Below are 15,268 nucleotides of genomic sequence, written 5' to 3'. Positions count from 1 at the left end.
CCTACCATGTGCATGTTCATCCTATCCTTGAACACCCTCACCAAGGGGGCTTCAACCACCTCCCACGGAAGCCCATTCCATACCCTCGGGGTCCTAACTGTCAGGAAGTACTTCCTTTGCTCTATTGGAACTCGCTCTGCCCTCCTCTGCAGGTTGTAGTGTGCAGTACTTTCTGCTCAAGAGCCTAGCTACTCTGTTCCGTTTGCCTGCCTCACCTCAAGGTTTTCACTTTCTCCCCATTGCTGCAACAATCACCTTTGTGTGGCTATTTAGCACAATCAGTCCTCACTGGACTATACTGAGGTTTCTTTCCCCAGACACAGTTCAGCAAATCTTGGGAGTTCACCCACATCTGATACCTTTCACCTTGTGTGTGGATGGTGTTGTTTGGCTACATAAGGACCAACACAATTGACATTACTATTTTTATACACAAATGGGGCCCTACAACAAAATATTCTTAGCATGCCATGCCAGGGAAACCTTCAGCGCTCCCCATTCTGAGTCAGGATATTGTCCAGAGTGGGTGAAAAAGCAAGCAATTGCTGGCAAGGGCATGAGTGAACTAGATAGTACATTTTTATCTATGTAGCTCTTCCTCTTTTTCCAGCCACTTTATTCCATCTCCCTCACCCTTAGATTTTCAGAGGGTTTTTTTTTTAAATCTCAGCATTCCTTGGGAACTGGGCATGCTCAGTTTTGGGGATATTTTCCACAAACTCCAAGGTTATACTGCATCTGTTGGTAACTCCCTCTTGTGTTGCCATGGACATTTTGAATCTATAACAATGGCATGCAGAGAACTGAATTAGACTCTAATGTGAAAATGGTTTTAAGTCAACTTATTTCAGCTAACAATAGCTAAAATAAGCATTTCCCAAACTGGTGCCATCCAGATATGTTGAATGACAACTCCCATCAACCTGCAAGAGCCAGCAGAGTGGAAAAGGCCATTAACATGGCTTAACATTATGTACATGACTTAACATTACATATGAATAAATCCTAAGAGTTATTAACCAAAATGCTTTTGAAGCTTTAGGGAGGACATTAAGAGGTCCTCCCTAAAGAAGCTGGGCAATTGCTAAAGGAAGGAGCAGCCCAAAGTATGATGGGGGGAAAGGGGGGGCAAAATTAAAGAAAAATATAAGTCGCTCAAAATCAGACAAGCAAAAGGAACAGAGATGTGTACCCCCCCCAAAAAAAGCCCTTTCTGAAAGCAAAGAAAATTGTTATTTTATTCTTGTCTCTACCTACATGCACACTGTACCAAGAGGTCTATGAAAAGCTTATATTTGCAGGGAATTTTGACATGTCTCAGATCATTTCCCCCCTTATATGGTAGAGGTAAGCAACCTTTCTTCTATCTTTCATGGATAATTTGTCAGGGGCTGCATATTGACAATCAGTAGGCCAAAGGCAGTGGTGGACAGGGTCAGAGCCAAAAGCATGAGGTGTTGCTTCCTTTCATTTTTCATTTTGTGCCACTTCTTTTTCCTTCTTCTTCCCCATGTAGTAGGCCTCCAAGAAAAGCACAGATAGCTCTTGCTAGAAGTCTGGACTGACCATATGTGGAAGGCTTCTGAAAATCAGGGTGAGACCCACATGAAATTAGGCTGAGGGCCATTAGTTTTCCTCATACTTTACAAATATAATGGCCACATACAGGCCGTATTTCTTCAGCAAAACAATGGTAGTACTGCAGAGCTGTCACTGTCCATGGCACCCATACTAATTTGCTAGCTTCCACAGCACTTCAAACCATCTAACAAAACACTGTGACCAACTCTCACTAACACATCCAACACTGCTGCCACAGACACATGTAAAATAGGGTCTAACTGCTCCATCACAAGTCTTGCACATAGAAACAGCATCCACTGAACAGTTTTGAACCAGATTTTGTACTTTAAAATATTACTAGACAGCACAAAGATTTACCTACACATACAGCCCATTTTCAAGATGATGTAGGGTAAGGAAGTAGAAACTAGAGATAAAAATGGAAAGTAATTGCCCCCATTCCCAATAGTGCTCTAGCATTCTCTAACATTTTCAGATTAAGAGTAAAATTGGTAAGTCTAAAGGCTCTCTGTGGTCAGTATTACTACTCCATTAGCTGGTATGGGAATTTAATAAAATATTACTTTATTATAATAAGAGGTTCCCTCCAACTTACCAATGCTGGATTAAGTACAGCATTGCCAGAGTGTTAAGAAAAATACTGTAAAGGAATTGCAAAATGTGTTTGGTAAAGTACATGTATGAATCCTTGGGTGCGTACTGGCTAATAGTTTTGCTCAGCCGATGATTCAGATATACATTCTTTTCTAATCACATGTTCAGTTCTCTCTGTTTTGGTGTTTTTGTTCAGCTCATATGGTTTGTGTCCCTGCACAACCTCATGAATAGTAAAACAGCTTTCTTTAGGAAGTTGTGCACGAATGAGATTAAAATAGGGATACAGAGTTGAACAAAAGAAATACAAGCAGAAAATAAGGGATCCGAAAAAATGCCTATTGCTAACAACATTAAGTCCAATTGTAGCAAAACCTGGCAGATAAAACAGTACTAAGCAAGGATAAGCCAACTGCAGAAAAGCTAAATTAATTCTTCACATCTTCCCTCATTTTGGAGAATACAGGACAGATACCCATGACTGAACTGATATTTTCAGGAAAAGTTTGAGGATCTAAGTAGTGACACAAGATGGAAGTTATAGATCTTATTTACTAATTCAAACAAACAAATCACCAGGTCCAGATAGCATCCATCTAAGTGTTTTAAAAGAATTCTGTACCAAAAGATTGGAAAGTGGTTAATTTAATAATCTTTTAAACAGGATCCAGGGAACAAACAATTGGGCTACTTCAACATTTCCAGAAATATCTACTTCAGGACTCAACCTGAAACTCTTCCATAGACAGCATTATGAGTATACCACTAACTAAATTTGCAAGATCCAATAGTTCTCACACTTGGAGAGATGGCTGAAGCTTGTAACAGAGCTCAGGGCTTACACACAATCACAATGTGAGCAAAATTTCTGGCATTTAAAGAGAGTGTATATCAGGACGAGACAAGACCCCTGCCTTAAGACTACTGACAATTGGGTGATATTGGGCAGGACTGGCCACTTACCTGACTCTGCAAAGGCTTGACAATTGCTAGTTTATTGCTCAGCCTCATTCAGCTTATATTTTAACAGTAATTCATGGCACAACTACCACTGAATTCTAGAAATGAAAACGAGGATATTTCAATTATCTTGAATGCATAGTTATCAATTAATTCTTTACATGCTTATATAGCACTGTCAGCATGCATGGGGCCTTGCAAACAAGATAAGTCTCTGCCTTGAGGAGTTTACAGTCTAGAAATTAATACAAGGACCTCTTTAAATCCAGCAAGTTAACACCCTGTATTATTTTCTCCCTTTTCAATCGCAGCTGTTACTTCAAAGATCTAAAAATATTAAATGACTTATTTCCTAAGTTCACATTGGAAAGTATTTTCCCATTTATGAATGAGTGCAGGAACACAAACTGATAAGCCACTTGTGGTACATGCAGTCAATCTCTGAAGAATTCACAAACTTGACTGAAGGCATATCAGGAGGACCAAGATTCTTATCAGTATATTTCTGGTAGTTTAAATGTGGGAAAATCTATCACAGTTTATAACCAACAGCTATACATAGATAGAAGATAATAATGGATTATTAACAGACAACGTTAAGAACATGCAGCCAATGATCTACAGTGAGATTATACTGAATTAAAGTTCAATGCTCAACTGAGAATATTTATTTGAAATGCTTCACTGTACTGAGTTGGCATTTACCAGAGAGCTGATACAGTTATGCAATTTGTGGAGCAACAGATAGATTGCATTTGGATGGTCTTCTTTAATGAGAAGAGATTAATTTATTTTATTTAGGATTTGAAGTAATGTTGTAAGCCGTCCAGAGATGACTGTGATGGATGGCCTACACATTTTCTAAATAAATAAATGAGCCTCCCAAGGTAATTGGTTCCATTGTCATACTGCTCTAACAGGCAGGAAATTTTTCCTGATAACTCGCTAGAATCTGGCTTTCCATAACTTGAGCCATTATTCCATGTCTAGGATTACTGATATCTTGCCCATCCTCTTTGGGATAGCCTTTCAAGTACTTGTAGAGTGCTATCCTTTCTCCCTTCAGTCTTCTCGAAGCTGCCCAGTTCTTTCATTCTCTCCTCATAGGAGGAGGGGAGATCCAGTCCCTGGATCATCCCTGTTAACTTCCTCCGAACCCTTTCCAGCTTGTCTGCATCATTCTTCCACTGTGGTGCCCAGAAATGGATGCAGTACTCTGGATGCGGTCTGACTAGTGTTGAGTAAAGGGGAACTAGTACTTCATGTAATTAGGAAGTGATAGTTCTATTAATGCAGCCCAAAATAGCATTGGTCCTTTTTGCAGCTACATCATATCACTGACTATTATCCAGCTTATGATCTACAACAATTCCATGATGCTTCTCACTTGCAGTACTGCTGGTGCCAAGTATTCCCCATATTGTAAGAATGCATTTGGTTTTTTTTTCCTAGGTGCAAGTACAGAAGATACAGACTAGGGAGGTTGTAGGCTCTCCCACACTAGAGGCATTCAAGATTCCTCTCAAGTTTTAAGAGAGATAGTTTAACTTGGAGTCCTGTACTGCAAAGGCATTGGACCCAATGGGCATCTGGCCCCTTCCAATTCTACTATTGTATAATTGTACATAACATTTGCCACACATGTAGAGATGCCATCCTTACCATTTAGACAGAACAATGTCCTGCAATTCCAAGTATTCCCTTGCTGGCTGTGGAATGCTGAGAATTGCAGGACTTTTCTTGGCTCAATTTGCATAGGATTGTGCTCCTAGTTTATCAATATTACAGCGGTGACTGATTTAAACCAAGTTAACTTAGAGCACACTTCCCAATGAAACCTTTTCATATATTTCCAGAACAATATTGCAATTGAGCCACTAAACCATGTAAATTTACAGCTACATAGAATATTATTTACCTTAATTCTTTGTATCTCCTGCCACACATACATATTTTGCATTCTTTTCTTTTTATCAATATAGGGAATATCTCTAAAATATTCTCATATAGGATATTTGTTATGAGCAGCACCCATGACAGTTAGAACTTAAAAGCAAATCACATACACACAGAAAAAAATAACTGAGTTCAATTGGGCTTACTCCCAGTTAAGTGGGTACAGGATTGCAGCCTTAGCATAAAAAAATAGGAAGACAGACACTTCATAAATTTATCTCTTTTTCTTTCTAATGCCACTTCTTTCTCCTTCAATCTGTCTTGGCCCAGCCTTGCCTTCACAAGAAAACAACAAAAATGAAATGCCCATGATAAATACATTAAAGCAAGGTGTGAAAGTTTTTGGGCAGAAAAAAACAAATTTTTGAAAATCCAATTATGGAAACTTATTTTAAAGCATCTATTTGTATTCACCCTGTTTGTTATTTATTACCTTTCTGCCTTGCTTGGTGTATCTTCACCACATAAACAAAGAACGACTACCCTGTATTTGTACATGTGACTTTCATCAGAGAAAATCCAGAACTTTTAAGAAACATGTATTGATAGGCTAGACAGAGCCATTTGCATGCAATGAAAACAGAAATTGACTGGTAGATAAATTCAAATTTCATGGGACTATAAGTGCAGGTTTAGCATGTTTATAATAAGATTAGTTATATCATTTTTAAGTTGGAAAAACTAGCAATTTGATATTTTTTTAAATCCTAAACAAAGAATCTGGTTTCTCTATTTTTAAACAATTCACAGGTTTTTATATATTGGGTTTCAACAAAAGAGCTTATGCAGTAAAATGGGGCAGCAGCTAAAAACATTCTAAAATTTGTTGACTCCTGAATCACACCATTCCACAATTCACTTGGGCCACAGTCAATTAACTTTATTGTAATTCTGTGATCTTACCATTACAATACTGAAAATGATTTGAGTCTAGGTAACATTTGATGTCATGGGGCAGGATGGTATGGCAGCCTGTTGTAATGTGGCTGAGAAAGTCACTAGACTTTTCATGGTTTATATTCCTTCTTAACACTATTTTGCTAGTCATAAATAGCAGGCTCAACTTATCAGCCACCAACATATCAGTAGCTCAGTAGTAAAGCATATACTTTGTACGCTAAGTGTCCCAGGTTCATCTAGTATTGCATGAAAAATTCTTGCCTGAAATCCTACCATTAACCTAAACAATATTGGCACGATGGATCAACAGTCTGACTTTGTATAAAATGGCTTCCTATGCTTCTATTCAAGAAGAAGGGGACAGCAGAGAATGAGGAGGCTAGATGGAGTCACTGAAACAGTCAGTGTGAGCTTAAGTGGACTCCGGGGGATGGTGGAGGACAGGAAGGCCTGGAGGACTGTTGTCCATGGGGTCCCAATGAGTCGGATGTGACTTCGCAACTAACAACAACAACAACGCTTCTATTCAGCAGCTTTGTGTATATGAAGGATATCTACATGTAGTTCTAATATATAGTCCAAAATTTCAATATAATAAGTATAGCTTCCAATATAAAAGCATTTTATATCATTGAAACTTATGCAGCTTTGATTTTGATTCAAGTCAAATTAACAATATGTTCTCCCTTGTATATACAAGCACATACTTATAGAAATATAGAAATGATTCAGAGTGCAATTCTATCTCTGTCTCACAAAAGTCGTGTTAATCAGATTTACTAAACCTGTATGGGACTACAATCCCAATCTGAAATGCTTTCAGCATAAGCGGAAATACAATATTCTTTATCTGAGTAGTCTTTGGGACTATCAAATAATCATTTAACTAACAATTTAAATCAATAAGCAATTATTGGTTTAAAAGGAAAGCTGTTTTCCCCTTAAACAACAACAAAAGTTAATATTTTAGGATAAAGTAGAACAAAATTATCTAATATGGAAAACTTAAATATTTACATATTTTAGAAAAAAGCTCTTTTTAAAATTAAGACTAAGAAATCATTGCCAAATATACAATGTACTGATACTGTGACCAAATCCAAAGTTTGAAAGAAATGTAACAGAAAAAATGATAATATAAAATGTAGTGCAATACTTCTGTGAACTCTCATTACCTCTTTGTGTTGTAGGCTGTATCCTGCGGGGTTTCTTCAAGCAGGGTCACATATCCCAGAGTACAGGTAAGGATGAACAGGACTGTTAAGGTATGTGCTTGCCTGTTACACAGGAAAGAAACAATTCAACAAAGGCTATTTTTCAGTACTACTTACAGGTGTTTTGGTATTTTCACAAGGCTAAATAGTTATATACTACTGCTGCTGACTCAAAACTGATTACATAAAATTACATTAAATTATATAGCCCTTAATATTCAACTGTTGGGCATGTTGATTCAGAGGAAATGCCTCTTTAGAATGATGAAGGCCTGCGGTGGGGACCTGAAAAAAAAATCGATGAGAAGAGGGTGTTTTCCCCCAAAATTGGGAAAATTCAGAAGCATGCTATGACAACAAAAATACAAATGAGAAAAATTAAACTTGTCTTGAGATTGTTCCAAAGGTAATACTGGAAATTCTTTGAAACAACGTGCATTATTAAGTGTTACTGTTTTGAACCTCTCAAACTCAATTTTTGCCTGCTCGGATACTAGAATACAGTCATGCTACAAATAGAGAGGCAACTAAGGTCCCTGTGCCCCCTGTGTCACTGTTATATCCCTTTGTAATCATCTGGCATTATAGGCCCTGCACAAGTACTCGCAATATAGGTCATGGAAAGAAAAGGGTTTAAACCGTTTATGCAACTTGTTCCCAGGGGAAGGCTGATTACTACAGCAACTTTAGAACAGTTTTTCTCAGGGGAAGTGTTGAAGTAGATAAGATGATCCAGTTAGGCTTGTTCACAAAAAGTTGTCTGCTTAAAATGGGGTCTTAAAGGACAGTCACCTTTTGTAAAGATCTTTGTGTCGGTAGTAATGCTACTTTGAAAGGAGTGGCATTGTCTCTGAATGTTTAGGTATTACAGTATAATTATAGTAGCTCACATGGTCTGAAAATCCAATGAGAAATGGAGTTTGATACACAGCTGATGGGACTCCTATGGAAACAGCTTTGGATATCCTAAAGACTTGTTAAGACTTATATTGGCAGCTGCTCATTTGGAAGGCAGGCTCCTCCAAACACTCAGTGCAAATTCTAGAGGAACATACTATAACATGATTCTAAAATTGCATTATATGCATTTTAAATGAATGTGGATGACAACTTTACAATGTAAAAGTAACCCAGACTTTGGTAAACTGCTATTTTTAAATTCTCATGTTAATTATAAGGAATTGTACATGTTTTCTTTATCTAAAATAATCTGTTGACCCCAGTGGGCCATTTCACAAAATAAACACCAAGAATGGAGGGTGGAGCAATATTTCTTTAAAACTGAGAAGAGGAATAAATAGGGTGATGAACAATTTATCAAAAACTTCAGTAACAAGCATGTAACTTTTGGTTAACAAAAAGTTAACATATATGGTTAACAAGCATGTAACTTTGGAGATAGCAGCAATCAGGATGGGAAGAGATTTGAGTCATTATCAACTCTTTGAGCACCATTTTTTTCAGCAGAAAGACAAAATAAAAAATAAAACATATTTTAATATAATTATCAAGTAAAAGCAGCTCTGGTATTTTTATACATAGGTAGTATCTGTCCAAAGACTGTCAAGTTATGTTTCATATTGCAGGGGAAAAGTGGTCTCTGCATTACGCTTTGCCCCGATTTATGCTGGCTAACAGCTACCTGATAATATTCTAAGTATGAAACAAAGGGCAGAGTGACTCTCTCCCATTCTTTTCCCAGAAATCTGATGGAAGTCCAACAATTTGTGGATAAAAGTAAATAGCTGTAATTTGCATAGACTTTAAATGAACTGCTGATTTGGTAACTTTAACTAAAACCCCACTAAGCCATCCCAATCCTTTATATTCAAGCAAGGCATGAATATAAGTGCAAAGAAAGGGAAAAGATTCCAGTAAACAGACAAGAGGGAATCAGTTTAAAGGAAAATCAGCAATAGGACAACTAGTTTTAGATAAACATGATGATTTCCCAGTGCTTTCCAGAAATACTTATGAGAACCTAGGTCATATAATACAACTTGTAAGCCGCCCTGAGGCTTAGGCGAATGGGGCGGCATATAAGTCTGCTAAATAAATAAATAAAATAAACTTTATTATTCTATAATAAAATGACCTCTGGTGCAACCTACCACAATTCCTTCCATATTTAAGGAATCCCTAAACTACCCTTCAACAGATTTCAAGGCAGTACACAATAAAATATATTATAAATGTGGTATGTTGTATCACACGGTCCTTCATAATACTAACAGAATAATTAAAATGCATATGAAGGCAATAAAACCAATTTAAAATACCTCATCATGTACAACTGACCACAAAGGTATTCCAAAGCTGGGGTACCACTACAGACACCTGTGCCTTTGTACATACATAATACTTCACCAACTGATGGTTTTCTAATATGGGCTTCCCCTGAAGGTATTAACCCACAGACATAATGGCTACTGTCAAGTTTTCATAAACCTTCATAAGCTCCCGAAGTCACTCCTCAGGGTCAAATCTGAAGTGATTATAGCAGATCCATGTAAAAGCGATCAGTCACTATAAATCTAGTGAAAGCTTTAATGCACAGCATTAGCTGAAGAAGCAGAACCATATCCCTGACTTCTGTTCCCATTTCACAAGAGCTTTTTAAAAAGCTATTTCAGTGGAGCTCCATGACCAGAAGTGACCTCCATGGGAGAACCTCACAAAAGAAACTGTTTGTTTACATATGAGTTTTGCTTAGCAATGCCATGAACTAAAGGAATGCTTATAAAAACCCGTTCCACTTGTACCAGACTCACTGTACACACCTTCCCAACCCCATCCCCAACAACCATGCATGTACAACTGTAAATGTACAACCTGTCCTTCCTGATGCATGTAGGTTGATCAAGTTACCACTGGATACTAAGAAATGCATCAAAATTCTGACCGTCTGCTCTCAATTTCCCTTTTGGACATTTACCAAAGTTAGGGTACAACAGAGTATCATCAGACCCAACAGTACTCACCAGAAATGGTATATTTGTAGAATAAATGAAAAGATCTAATCAAAAGAGCAGAATCAAACACTGGCAAAATGAATTTAAGCCTTTAATCTAAAAAGGGTCTCAAGACAAGTTTATTGTCCAAGAATGATGAACCATGTCATCAACTGGGATGAAAATACTAAATCTCAGCAATAAGATGCATTATTTTAAACAAATAGCATTAAGGAATTCATCAAGTGACAATTTTACCAGCTTTCCATTTAAAGTAGGCTATGCCAAAATGCCAGCAAGATCTTATTACTTGATTACTCTTTCTGCCAACCCAGGCTGTTCCCAGGATGTTCTCTGTGACACTTCCCTGAGCATTGATGAAATATGGTGTTTCCTAAACAGTTGAACTTAGGAAACTGCAGCTCTTTGCTCTTAGATATTATGTTGGAATGCAACAACCTCTACAACCTCTTCGACTGGCACACTCTAAGCTTACAGAATTGTCACTGAATATCAGTGGAGCTGTCAAGGTCAACACATTCCTATTTCCATTACAGCCAAGACTAGACAGGTCAGAGCCAAGCTCTTGTCAAGACAGGTTAGATTCACAGTCCAGGCTTTTCCTATGTCTTTTGCAGAGCCAGAAAAGCTAAGCTCTCTACTATCTTTGAAAAGGCACTTTTTTTAACAGTAGGTTAAAGCTAACTATTCTCTTTTTTTTGTAAGCAAAGTGTGTAGCAAAAGTAAGAAGACAACTGAAATCCATAAAGCTTAACAGAAGATGAAGCATTTATGAGGTTTTTTTTTCCAAAACTTGTATGAATTTCTCCTCTCCCAGTAGGATTTGACTGAGTGGAATTCCATCTGGGAAACACTGGATGGCTGGAAGTTTGTTGATCCATTTCCGCCTGCAGCCCCATCATCACCACCTATGTTGTTCCAGAGAATTCCCAAACCCTTCAGAGTGGATGGGGCTGGGAGGCTAGGGGATGAGGGGGGGCAGGGGAACTATTCTCCAATTCCATCATTGAAATGTTTTGCCAAGTGGAAAGGGCCTTTCTGAGGCTTGTGTTTAATATCAGATAGCATTTACAAGATTTACTACTCTCTACATTACCAGTTTCTGTATAAGAAACACATGGGTTTTACCCATTGTGGGTGTGACAGTGTAACTGCTTTACCAGATATAATATTCTAGGTAAGAATGACTTAGTTACAATGGTAAGAAAATAACACTGTAAGGATTTTTTTTAAAAATTCACCTAAAATATATCAATGAATTGAGAGAAAAAGAATTATTGCTCATGTAATTACTAGGCTTAATTTTTTACTATTCTGCTAAACAACCTAAATTTTTGTATATGTTAGCAATCACTCATGTATTTCAGGATTAATTCAGTTTTTTCCCACTGAAGTTGTTGGGACTCTCCAGTTCTGCTCTGACTACTTCACACTAAGACATTCATGTATTTTTATGATGTATATATATATTCTCATACCTACTAGGGATAATCATTCAAATAACATTAATTACAACTTTGAAAGTTCCAAGTCTGCCTAACATCACATACGCAACTGGTATCTATTCACTGTTAATGAAGTCATAAAAAATGGAAATGTTTCGTGGAAAAATAAAGCAGAAACCCCTCTGCCCCACATCACTGATGAGGAATCACCAGTTAGTGTGCTTTTACAAATACTCTCTTCCATCTCTTCCTGAGGCTGCTTGTCTACAGCAGAATTTTATGACCTTCCCCAAAGGTCCCTGTAAGAAATCATTAATCCAGATGATCAACAGAAACTAAGTTAAAGCCAGAGTAGTAGAAGGAAATCTGAAGTACCAAGCAGATGCCATTAAACATGAACACTTAATTGGAGATGTGCTCTAACACTTCTCCATAAACAATGCAGGTAAATGTTCCGATCAATATGCTTCTGGAAGAAACTGATGCAAGCTTGGGACTTTGTTTTTCAACCAGTTTTGGTAGGCTGTTGCCTAGGAAAAGTCATTCCACAACAAATGTACAAATTATGTGCAGCCTAAAATATGTTTACACAGAAATCAAAGCTGATTGAATGCCAACTTAATATATTCCCAAGAATGATTAGGGATGCACTTTCTGTCCCTTTTTACTGCTACAGATTTACTGACTTTCAAAGATTTTACTATATTCTCAAATATTCCGTTAAGTTCGTGAATTCCACAAATAATTATAGAACATCAGAGCAGCAGATGCAGGATAGGAAGGGACCAGTAAGTAAGAAATATTGCATGTGCACGTGGAGGGAATAAACTAGAGAGCAATGCCAACCAGGTTTACTCAGAATTCAGTGGTATTTACCCTACAAGAACTGTTTATTAACTGTAATCTTAATTACATCCCTGAGGGACAGAGCTGGAGAATAGGGCGCGAGGCAGCACTAACTAGAGCGGGAATTCAGCAGGTGAGAACAGGCAGCAGTAATTCATAAAAGAGATTCAGCACGCATCGTGGAAAGCGCCATGCCTGCCCTTCAAGGGGCGGGAGTAAGCCAGCAAAGCTAGATCAGCCTGGCCTTCACAAATTTAAGTATCTGTAAACAAACGGAAAACCTGCCTGATTCCGGCATTTTCAGACTAATTTCCCACCTGTAACTTTCTGCTCGGTATTACCATCCTATATCTAGCCCTTGAGCATCCCAGCGTCTTTATTTTACGTACAGCGCTCGGCTAATGTAGACGTTTAACAATGTTCTTGCGGTGTTAAAATAAAATAATTTTCCGTACTGCGTCGATCCCGAAGTCTAGGCTCGTCCATTCAGTCAGGAGAGTAACGCCGAGGAAAAGGGACCCTCCCTCCCCTCCCCTCTCACCAGAAGAAGGTGTTAGTTCCGTCGTCATACACCTCCGACTCGGTGCTGCGCCGGTCGCCGCGAGGGACGGCAGCGGCGGCGCCTACGACTGCTTCGGCAGCCGGCGGCGGGTCTCTCCGATGCCCCGGCGAGCCCCCGAACACGGGCAAAGAAGCGCCGTCGGACGGCGGCGGCGGCGGCTCCTCCTCCAGAGCTGCCTTTCCATGACCTCTCCGCTCGCTACGCCTCATGACGAGCACGGAGGGAACGGTAGAAGTTCAAGCGACTCCCCGCGCAAACGAGGCGGGCCCCATCCGACTGAAGAGCAGAAAAGAGAGACCGGCTGCCCCGCGTCTCTCGCCGCCCCCTCTCCGCTCGCTCGCGACCCCACGTAGGACGGGGTCGAGAGGCGGGACTACACGGCTAACAGGCGTGGGTGGCTTGTAGGCAGCGCGCATGCGCCGGGCCGGAGTTTTCCCTCGCGTGCTCGGCGGTTGGCTGGGGCAGTTGTATCCGCGTGCGTGCAGGGTACAAACTGTTGTAGACATGGGGACTTGGCTTCTTCTCTAACAAGCTGATCTTAATCTTGCGAATGTAGGAGAAAGTCCCACTCAGTTAAAAATGGACGTTATTTTCTTTATAAGTGTTACACAGCAGCCTTAAACAAGAGGAAGAAAACATGGGTAACCATAGCAACAGTTCCTTGGGCAGAATAAGATGCATTAGAAAAGGGGTGGGCAATCTTCATCCGCATTTCAAAAGTGCAAAAGCGATCGGCAACTTACTGGGTGGGAAAGGCGAGTGTGAGAATGAAAGGCATGCAGAAAAAAATGGTGTGCTGCCAACCACATTTGACTGCAGCCATGGTTCTGGTTGTCTTCAAACTCCTTCACCATCAGCATGAGGACTCCTACAGAAATCTCCACTCAAGCAAGGATTACCCCTGGGGATGTGGTCTTACACGCTCACTTTGCCCCTCCCTTAGTGGTAATGTTCCTCTTGTGAGTTTGTGATACCTGTGTCATGAACAGATTTGTGAATACAGAAATTCAACTCATATTTTTTTTCCTTTCTAGCATCAAGATGCTCGAAAAAACTAATAAGTATATCTTGAGAAAACTAGTGCGTATACTATCTTGGTTATTAGTATTAGCAGTTTGACATTACTCTTCACCTAAAAGAGGTTCCTAAAGAGGTTTACAGAGATCAATAATAAGGCAGCACCTGCCTTCAGACTTATAATTGAAAAGACACTACACAAAATGAAAAGGGATTGGAAGGAAAGGAGAACACAGCCAATTCAGCCACTAGGTCTTAGTAATGAAGAATCCTAGTGACAGGAAGAAGGGAGCTCATCTCTGCAGGTGTTCCTGCTTTAGCAATGGAAGGGGTGAAGGGCTAGCCTTTCCCTTGCCACCACCATGCCCTTTCTGAAGGCAGGGGAACAGCCTCATAGTCCCCTGCTAGTTGACAGAGCCCAGAATGTGTGCAATGTGGTGGGGAAAGGTTCAACTGTTTAACTTTCTACCCATTTGGTAAAGGTATTTTAGTGGTCTTTCTGGTACCAGGTGAAGATATTTTTATTCCCCCAGATAGCTTAAGAACTACTTTTATTGCTTTTAGTACTTTGTTCTGCTACAATTTCTATCTGCTTGTTTGCTTGCACTCTATGTTTAGTATACCAGCCGGATAATTTTGATTGTTGGATACTTTAAATTATTAATTAAAGGAATGTACCAAGCTAATCAGGCTTAAAATGATTACAGCCCTAAGGCTGCAGCTCTGTCATATACTCTTCCCTGGGTGTAAATCTCATTGGATACAATGGGGCTTATTTTATGCAGGGAAGTCCCATAGAGAGAGGTTCATTCATTTATAGCAAAGGACTGTAAAAGTACCCACAGCAAAATGAATGCTCCATCAACTCACCATCAGAAAACATCTGACACTGGCATCTTTGGGCACCAAATTTAACACTGGCATCTTTGGGCACCAAATTTGGGAAGCCAACACCTCCCTGTAACAATAACAGTGAACCCAGACCTGGAGCAAGACATACTGCTAGCTGGACAAGTACATGGATCCATCTCAGGAAACATTCTCATTCCCAGGAAAACAACCAGTGTCCCCTCCATACCTGTTGACAACCCAGAATCACCTAGGGTATATAGGGAGTGGTGATAGTGGCATGGGAACTTGCTGACATGTATAGGTCAGGATAGGGTGGAATGAGTGGAGACTTTGAAATCAGCTTGAGAAAAATATTCCTGCTTAATT

General features: G+C 39.4%; 1 protein-coding gene across 3 annotated transcripts in view; it reads right to left on the bottom strand.

Annotated features, from left to right (window-relative positions):
* Positions 1 to 13,358, bottom strand: part of PTDSS2 (phosphatidylserine synthase 2) — a 50,857-nt gene extending 37,499 nt beyond the window's left edge. For all 3 annotated transcript variants that reach the window (XR_006414263.1, XM_044425643.1, XM_044425645.1), the window contains exons 1-2: positions 13,013 to 13,358; positions 7,170 to 7,271 (exon numbers count right to left, since the gene is read on the bottom strand). Coding sequence is in view for 2 of the 3 variants with exons in the window: in XM_044425643.1 (XP_044281578.1) it covers positions 7,170 to 7,271; positions 13,013 to 13,242 (332 nt within the window). In the remaining variant the exon portion in view is untranslated. The remainder of the gene's footprint in view (positions 1 to 7,169; positions 7,272 to 13,012) is intronic.
* Positions 13,359 to 15,268: the final 1,910 nt, after the last annotated feature.

The sequence above is a fragment of the Varanus komodoensis genome, unplaced genomic scaffold, assembly GCF_004798865.1.
Source record: "Varanus komodoensis strain SLA01 unplaced genomic scaffold, ASM479886v1 scaffold16, whole genome shotgun sequence".
Taxonomy (NCBI): Eukaryota; Metazoa; Chordata; class Lepidosauria; order Squamata; family Varanidae; genus Varanus; species Varanus komodoensis.
The sequence above is the reverse complement of the archived record's forward strand: the minus strand, read 5'-3'. Positions and strand labels throughout refer to the sequence as shown.